This window comes from Zeus faber, assembly GCF_960531495.2.
Source record: "Zeus faber genome assembly, chromosome: 9".
NCBI classification, from domain to species: domain Eukaryota; kingdom Metazoa; phylum Chordata; class Actinopteri; order Zeiformes; family Zeidae; genus Zeus; species Zeus faber.
The window spans coordinates 6,904,001-6,913,237 of NC_137197.1; the positions used below are offsets into that span (position 1 = coordinate 6,904,001).

The 9,237-nt window shown below is 48.4% G+C and overlaps 1 protein-coding gene across 1 annotated transcript; it reads left to right on the forward strand.

Annotated features, from left to right (window-relative positions):
- Window positions 1-593: 593 nt before the first annotated feature.
- Window positions 594-9,237, forward strand: ypel2b (yippee-like 2b). The gene is made up of 5 exons (XM_080006405.1): window positions 594-694; window positions 6,044-6,275; window positions 7,186-7,229; window positions 7,636-7,744; window positions 9,103-9,237. Exons 2-5 carry the CDS (start codon window positions 6,159-6,161, stop codon window positions 9,190-9,192), a joined length of 360 nt encoding a protein of 119 aa, XP_079862531.1. The 5' UTR covers window positions 594-694; window positions 6,044-6,158; the 3' UTR covers window positions 9,193-9,237.

Consider the following 9,237-nt stretch of genomic DNA (forward strand, 5'->3'; position numbering starts at 1 on the left):
CTGAAAGACCATAATATAACGACAATTTATTACTTTACGACATCAGTTATGATTGGACTTTTTTTTTTTTTTTTTTTTTAAATATAAATTATATATGCGTTGGACATAATGATTTGCAAAATGTATAGATGCCACACCTGGATAGACGCAGAAAGAGATGATGACGCTTCTTTCCGGCAGTTTTCGTCAATGGGCAGGGGTTCCGAGTATCCGTAGTGACAGGAGATGGCGCTAATACAGCGGTTCCACACATTTTCCCAGACGTGTTTCTACTTGATAGAAGTGATTGACGCGGATGTCAGGGTTTCATTTTTTGCGGAGGCACCACAAAAACCGCCGCGGAATGGGCCATATAACTTGGCGAGGATGGCCTCATGCGTTTCCCTCAAACGAGAAGTGACGGACGCGCAGCGAATTTAAGTCCCGACTCGAAGCCAAACTCCAGCCCCCGTTGGTGGGGCGGGTCTCCGCGCGGCCAATGCGCGCCGTGTTGCTAGGCCTTTCCGCTCCGCCGGTTGGCGGGTCGCGTCTGTCAGTCATCCCGCCGCGTCTGGCTCCGGCGTGATTCTGCGCCGGCGCTGGCTCCCGGGTACCGCTGCGCCGCGGCGCCTCAAAACATTGCGTCTGCAGCGAGAGGAGCCTCCGGAGCCGCCACTTTTCCCACGTAGCGAACGTTTATTTCTTCCTTCCAAAGGTAATGTTGTCCCCCCGTTGTCTTTCCTTCGTCGTGATGGAATTAGTGTCATCTGCAGTGTATAAGACGGGGGATCGTGTTTTTTTTTGTTTTTTTTATACATGTCAACTTCTGAGCAAAGATGTTCATGGAATGAGGATGTGTCATAGGACGCTGCGTGGTGGTGGTGGTGGTGCTGCTGGTTGTTGTTGTTGTTGTTGTTGTTGTTGTAGTTGCATGGAGAGCCCTGCATTTGAGCCGCCTGGTGCGTCTGAGTGAGGTTCTTAAATGACATCAGTGGACTTCCTAGGATGGCGCATGGTGGTTGTTGTTCTGGTTGCACGGGGAGTTGTGCAGTGGGGCTGTCTGGCGTTGAAGCCGTCCTGGATGCGCCATCAGCTCTGCGGGCGCAGTGCGTGCGTGGCGCGGTGCGCGCACGTCAGCAGAAAGTCAATGCAGACCTGTCATATGATCACGTAAACAATGCCACCGCGCCACGGGGTTTGGGTGGACTTTTCAAACTCATCGTCGATTCATGGCCATTTTTTTTTTCTTTTTGTCCAAGTCAGCCCCGTGCAGGCCCGTGCAGAACATGGGCAGAGAGGAGGCAGGTCCGAGTCATCCGTGTTGTGGTGGCTGAAGTTATGCCCCAGATAAAGTGAGCTAATGCCTCTGACCTGATTCGAACCCACCACTGGAACGACACCTTTTTCACGTTGTGCACATTTTACTTTTATTACATTTGTATGTATTTTCTATTTTTTTGTATGTTGGTTGGTCAGTAAGTAGTTTAGAACACATGATTTTATTGATACTTTTTTACTTTTTCTTTTTGTATATATGTGTGTATAATCTAGAGGCCAATCTGCCCCAAAGACAGTTGTGGATGCATTAACCTTCCAAAGCATAATGGTAATGGTGATATTTATTTAGAAGAACCGTCTCACTCCATTCTTTTGACATTAACTCCAGTGAGTTATTGATAATGTGTGGGGTCAATAATGAGAGATCTAATTGGGGTCAGAGTGTTGTGGTGCTTGAAAGATGATCCTCCCTCAGGTCCATACCACAGCACTGACATCAACAGAATCTGCCACTTTGTCCTGGTGATTCAGTGAGGTGCATTGTTTGGACTTGCACGGCAGTAGGCACTAATCTGGTCCATTCATCATTCAACTGTAAATAAGCGCGTGAAGTGATCATATACCAATCTCAATTATCATAAAAATATTGAAAAGACACAATCAGTTGAAAGTGTCAGTGACTTTAGTACATGCAACACAGGGCCGGTCGAGAAGATGCTCTCCTGTGTTTATATTCCGACAGTATACTGAGCAATATTCCTCAGTCAACCAACATTTGGTGAAAAACTGCTTTGCTGTGCAAAATCAAATCCAAAATAGTAACAGGAACGTGAGCAGAGAATCAATGGGATATTATTACCGGTATCAGATCAAATAATACAAATAGGGAAGAAAAGTGATTGTGTTGAAGGACGACACCGCCAGGCCGGTCCATCACGTCATCAGCACAATCTGTGAGGAGGAGAGACGGTGGAGGAGGGAGTGTCTTCCTCTCCTCCAGTCAGTCATACCGCTCCACACTGTGCAGAGGGACCTGATGGGAACACTCGGGGGGAGAAGGGTGGAAGTACACAAAAGTGTTCACGCACTCCTTCACTCTCTCGCTCTTCCCTGTCGTCCCATCTCTCTCGCCGCTTTCGCCCGACTCTGTGGTCTGCTCACCTGACATCACCCCATCAGCGCTCTCTCTCTCTCTCTCTCTCTCTCTCTCTCTCTCTCTCTCTCTCTCTCTCTCTCTCTCTGATTCCCCTGTTCCTTTTTATCTCTCTCACACTTATTCCCTTCTTCGTTTTCATCTTCCTCCTCCTCGCTCCCGCACTCGGTCATTGTCAGCCGCAGCCGAAACAGCAGCATCCGCATCATCATCACCACCACCACGTTATGTAACAAAGGTTGCGGGGATACATGGGCCCTTTGGCCGGTGAGCGTTTTGGCACGTAGCGCATTGTGCCGTCTCACAGCACGGCGGACAGCCCCGCGCCCCGCAGACAGACAGGGGGACGCACGGTCTGAAAGGACAATAGGAAGACAGGATAAGAGAAGCAGAGGCGGACGGACAGACAGACAGGGCATGCAGAGAAGAAGGGAAACAGGCAAAGAACATGAGGGAATAACGTGCGAAATGGAGGCAGGCAGCTGAATGAAGGGAGGACGGGGAGATGAACCGAAAAAGAATGGAAATCAAACAGTACGACCATGTAGATTACGTGCGAGAGGATCATTTGTTTGAAGAATGGAAAGCTTGCTGCAGTCCGGTTGATAGCTGTGCCTCCTGTCGGATCGGTTATTTGATCTGTGAGGCTTGTCTAAGGACGTTCCGCAGCTAAAAGCAGCTCAAATGGTCTCTTCACGCAAACATTTCATACCATGTCGTCATTTTGTTTGCAACAACAATTCTGCCCTGCAGGAAACGGTTCTATGATTCTGCACGCACTCGGAACCGTGTATTTTGGAACTTCGATTTGTGTATATCTTCAAGATGGGATGTTCCCAACTCAAGCCACTGAATGCAAAGGCCACTTTTGGAAAGACCTGCCGCTCTCATGAACTCATTAAAAATGATGGATACACATACACATTTTGAGGATTTATAAAATCACGTTATCACTCAAAATCTATTCAAGAAGTCACATAATCTCATTCTCGTCGTTGAATGTTCATCTATTTTCCCGTGTGAGAAACACGATCAATACAATAATAGAATTAACAAAATAATAAAAAAAAAACTACAGGTATGTTGTGATCAACCTCCAATGGGACTGGCGGCCCCACATAAAAGACTGGGGTTGGAATTCTATGTCCTGCTATTTTTAAAAGCATTGACCGAAACAAACGTTGACAACTGACTGTCCAACAACTAATCTAAGTTATTATTATGTGAGTACGTTCGTCTGTGTGTGCGCAGCGTCTACACTGATAACTTCTCCGAGCAAGTCGATCCCACAGTCCTGGCACAGCAGAGAGAAAACAAGGGCACGTCCCACGGCCTAATTTATATCCCACGCTTCTTCCCATCGGGACTGGAGCCTTTATCTGACTCTGCAAACAGTTGTATTCAGCACAGCAAAAGTTCACTGCTTGTTGTGTGTCCTGCGGTCGCTGAACTGTCATTTCTTCTATGAAACAATTGAACAAAGAAGTTAAAGTTTGCAAGAAAATGAATTAAAAGCAATTCAACAAATATTACCATCAAGGGGATATTAAGATATTTATAACGGTCATTATGTGTACAGTAATAGTAAGTACAGCACATTATTCTTTTTCTTATTATTATTATTTTTGTTATCATTAATAGCCACATTTCGCCATGCTACCCCCAAACAGTTTTCAAATCAGATACACAGTTATAGCTCCCTGTAGCCCCTGTGTGCCACCAGTAGCCCCTGTGTGCCACCAGTAGCCCCCGTTGGCCACCACTAGCCCCCGTTGGCCACCAGTAGCCCCCATTGGCTTTGGCCCGAGAGGTTTCCTATTGCACAATAGGCAAATATCCAGTCGTCATGGAAACACATGTAAACATATTAGGGGAATTTCCCACATTGCCCCTGATGGTACCACTCTCCCCCTATAAAACTGAACGATGAGCGTCTCTAGCTGCTGCTCCTGCAGCTCCTGCTGCCGTCGGTCAGCCAGCAAGACACGCACGCACACAGACACACACAGGATATAGAATTTAGCAACAAAAGAGTAAGAACGCTACATCACAATGCGAGCTGCTGTTGACACACCAGAGAAGAACAGGCTGCTGCTGTCAATTTACACTAACAAATAAGAAGGCACAAACACACACACACACGCACACGCACACCCACACACCCACACACATCCAGCGGACTTAACAACTTCATTGTCTAGTTCTAATATTAAGTTCTAATGCATACAAGTGTGATAAGCTATCTTATTTTTGTCACATAGATTTTCTGTTCACCAAATTCCCCATAGTTCATTATAAAAATGTAAAAAGTTAATTACATGGTTTTAAATTAAAGGTTGGAAATCCTCTGAGATTGAAATCGTATCGAGACCACCGATACTACGTCTCGTTTTGAAGACCGATTCTACCGCCGATAAGATCGATACCCAAGAAGGGATCCATTTCTCTCAATGTATTTCCTCACTTGTGCTTGCTCGGTGCCCGGCACCGTGCGGTGAACGGGAGATCAGTGAAAGCCGTCCGCTGCGCGTCCCCGGTCACTCCAAACAAAACCAATAACAACAGTATGTTTTAGGGCGATTCCGGTCCTGGTATTACTTGGCATCGGATCGAAGCGAAATTTGGCGGTATTGGCCACCCCTACTGCACTGTTCGGAACCGGCTGCACTGCGGACGTAAGTGACTCAGTCGGAAAGCCCGGAAGCTCCGCCCCGCTGCTGCTGCACAGAGCGGAGCGGCTCGCTGTTTGTTAAGTTTATTAATATTACACGTGTCCTGTGTCCAAATTTGACACTGCACTTCCTTGGGTCCCCAGCAATACCCAAGCCAAATGTGAAATTGATTGGATGAACAGTTGTTGAGACATACATGCAGAACTGCATGCCTGCCTGCATACATACATACATACATATGTACATACTGTACATACTGTACGTACATACATACATACAGGGCTGTGCATGCCTGCATACATATGTACACACTGTACATGCATACTGTACATACAGTACTGTACATACATGCATACAGTACTGTACATACATACATATGTACAGAGGTTCCTTCCTTTATTAGTTGGATTAGTTAGCTGCAGTGAGCCTGGCACCACCCCCGTGTATGTGCTCGGCTTGGCAGATTACCTCCATGGCCAGATAGACTTAAACACAGATCATGAGCCGGCTTGGCTGCCAATGGCCATGGAAAGGCCTACTTGAACTTGAACTTGAACTTGAACTTGATCTTGAACTTGAACTTGAACTTGAACTTTTTAAACAGTTTGTGCAAAATGGTTATAGAGGTGATAGGTATAGAATCTACTGAATATAGAATGTTGTTGGATATGGTGGAGTTAGTTGGCATTGTATTTATACATTTCCTTACAATGTTGACGGAGTAGCCCACTCACAGTCAACCACTTTCTTGGTCGGGAGGGGTTTGCCATAGATGGTTGGTTCCAGTGTGGGAGGAGCCAGTGCAGCTAATTGGCAAATTGAATGTTTACTCTGAAGTCTTGGACCCGTATCTATTTCCAAATCCGTCTTGAAAAATAAAAAATGTGATGCAACAACATGGCCAATACACCTCATTATCTTCCTCCCGCTTCTCCTCCTCCTCCCCGTCCTCCCCCTCCAGGTGTGTGCCTCCCTCCCCACCGCCCACCACGGCCCTCACCTGTGTGCTGCGGTGCTTCCCCTGCGAGCCGACCTGGGCCGGCAGTCCCTTCTTGCACCGCCCGCCAACTCCGCCCATGGTCAGAATGACGCGCTCCAAGACCTTCCAGGCCTACCTGCCCAGCTGCCACCGAACCTACAGCTGCATTCACTGCCGAGCTCACCTGGCCAACCACGACGAGCTCATCTCCAAGGTAACCCTGCTCGCTCTCATCCCCGCGAGGCTGTGACTCATCTCACAAAAAAGCGGTTGCCCCTGGAAACCGTCAGAACAAAGCTCGTGTTCAGGCACCTAATTGTTACACAACGGGGAAATAGAAGGGCGTTACACAACGGGGAAATAGAAGGGCGTCCGACTTTAAAGGCGCACGGAATCTACTCGAGTCCACCCAAGGTGCAAACACGGAGATAATGCAGCTCCCTCGCAGTTGTACCCTCCCAGCCGACGCCGTGCGCTTTCCAGTCGGCCCGCGAGGTCCGTGGGGTCGCCTGTAATTTCGACCTGCCCGCAATGTTGCCGTTTGTGAGCGAGCGAGTGGGATGATAACAAAGACTTGAGGAGGCATCGGCCATCGCAAATATGACACAGCTGTGCTTCTCCATTATGTCTGCCCACGTCATTTGCGTGTGGACAGAGAATTTTACAAGATCGTAAATAAGTCATTTGCATTGCATGCGAATCCCGGTGTTATAATGAAGACGCAAGGTCAATGTTTCGGTCTGAGTGATGCGAGCGATAGATCACCGCAGAGCGTAATGTGCCGTTCCATTAAGAAATCCATGCCCCATGCTCTCCAAGTTGCTGTTTTAATATTCAAGCATCGGAGAGTCGGGTCTGTCGGGAGTGTTCGGTTGTAGGATCGTCGTCTCTGACATTCTGGAAGCTTCTCTCCACGAGAACAACGTGTCTCCAGAAAACATTCGCCTCAAATAAAGTCGACGTGAACTATAGTTGGAAAGGCGTAGGGTAATATAATAAAATGTAACTTTATTACGGGCAATTCTGCCGAGTCGGTTTTCATTGGGCTTTTTGTGTTTGTTGACGGCCTCAATGCCAACTCCCTGTTCCCTTCTCTGCTCTTTCCCCCCCTCCCCTCTCTCCAGTCGTTCCAGGGGAGCCAGGGCCGAGCTTACCTGTTTAACTCAGTGTAAGTACCAAACTATCTTTGGCGTTTCCTCCCACCCCACTTCTTTAAGTAAAGCAGTTTACCCTTTCAAGGTATTTAAGAGGAGTTTTTTTCCGCGTGGCTGATAAGTCCCAGCGACGCCTGAGCTAGTTGGTGCCCTGCAGCGGTTTCATTATCAGGCGAACGCAGGGTGAAAATGGCATTTGGAATGGTTGCCGCTTGGCCCCGGTCCCCGTGGCTCGGCTCATAAGCATTGACTGTGGGAGTGGGTGACTCATTCCGGAGAGACCATCGACGCAAATCCAACCAATTTATCTGAGCCGCTCTCGCGTCTCGCTTTCTCACTGTCACATCTCTCTGTTCCTCTGCACCCGTCCCCCCTCCCCGCCCCCTCCACCCTGCCACAAAACCCATCTCCTCCTCTCAGGGTGAATGTGGGCTGCGGCCCCGCGGAAGAGAGGGTTCTGCTCACAGGCCTGCATGCCGTGGCAGATATCTACTGCGAGAACTGCAAGACTACACTCGGCTGGAAATATGTGAGTCTGCCGGGCCGCGCCAGGCGTGGCCAATAACGCGCGCATAGCACAGGACCGTGTGCATGTTTAGACAAAGATACGGTGGCGAGCTACTTATTATAGCGCATCCTAATTTTATTTTCGACTCTAATTCTATTTGGATCTGCCCTTCACGTTCACCGTGGATGTAATGTCACCACAGTGGGATGGATGTGTCAGTAGACAGACTTCCAGGAATTGGCCCGAGGTTAAAGCAAGTACTAAAGTGGAAATCTGTTTTTGGACCTAACGGTGTTGGGTTGATTCCTCTTATATGTTCCAAGTTTGATCATATTTATACTCCTATTAACTTAGTTTATTTTAAATGACCCGTTTGACTGACATTCTACGGCAAGCCCTATACGCTGCGATCACAACTGTGGATTTTTAAATCCCTCGTTGACCTCCATGTGCACGTCGGTATTCCGAGCGCCGGTGTTGTCGTGGTTTCACCAAGGTCCTCACATGCCAAACGCCCCATATATCAGCCGAGCTGAGCGCGTGCAGCTGTCACCGCCGGATCCCACATCATCACGGATGTGAGAGCGTGTGGCGCACGTGGAGCTCAGAAGCACCAACACGTCCCGACACGCACTCCTCCTATTATACGCAGGGTAGTATTATTGACTTGCACTTCTCTCGTAACAGCTGTACAGTCGAAATTCAACGTTGATAATTATCCGGCCCAACTGAAGCGCGGTGCTCTTACTGGGACGTATGGAACCAGGAAAAGGGACGGGGAAAAATAGGTTACGTACAGGCACAAGCACTATATATGACTAATAGAAGGCCGGCTATGAATACGAAGTGCAGGCAGGGCTATTCTGCAGTCTTTAAATTTGGGTTTGACCTACTGCACCTCTACACGGAGAAATCTGATAATCCACCTCTGCTGCTGCAGCGATGGACCAAAATAGCCAAAGACAAAACAAGGCATGGGAGACTCACGGCAGACGCGGCAGAAGTCTACGCAGACGCTTCACGCAGATTTCAGGGCGTTGGATACCGGATGGGCGTCTAATTCAAAGATTCGGGATATATTGCGCACGATCAGACCGGTGACCCCTGCGGTCATCGAGATAAAGCGAGGAAAATGCTTCGGTTCGGCTCATGTTTTTGTTCCCGCCGACCTCCCTGAACGTCCAGCGATATCACTGTTCTCATAACAGGCGCTTGCGGAGACACACGTGCCTGCAAATCAATTCAAAAATGCAAACTGAGAGTTCTTTATTTTCCTGTTTTCTCTCTCTCTCTCTCTCTCTCTCTCTCTCTCTCTCTCGCTCTCTTTTTTCCTACCACTCTGCCCCCCCCCCATTCCCCCCCCCAACCCACCCCCCTAGGAGCATGCCTTCGAGAGCAGTCAGAAGTATAAAGAGGGCAAGTTCATCATTGAGCTGGCCCACATGATCAAGGACAATGGCTGGGACTGACGGCCCGAGCGGCTGGGACACAGTGTCAGTGTGGCCGGATGGATG

Bases quoted from the DNA above. Each gene is read 5' to 3' on its own strand.
- ypel2b (XM_080006405.1), top strand. From the start codon at position 6,159: ATGGTCAGAATGACGCGCTCCAAGACCTTCCAGGCCTACCTGCCCAGC. The intron at 6,276-7,185 runs GTAACCCTGCTC...CCCTCTCTCCAG, and splicing joins ACGACGAGCTCATCTCCAAG to TCGTTCCAGGGGAGCCAGGG. The intron at 7,230-7,635 runs GTAAGTACCAAA...TCCTCCTCTCAG, and splicing joins GCTTACCTGTTTAACTCAGT to GGTGAATGTGGGCTGCGGCC.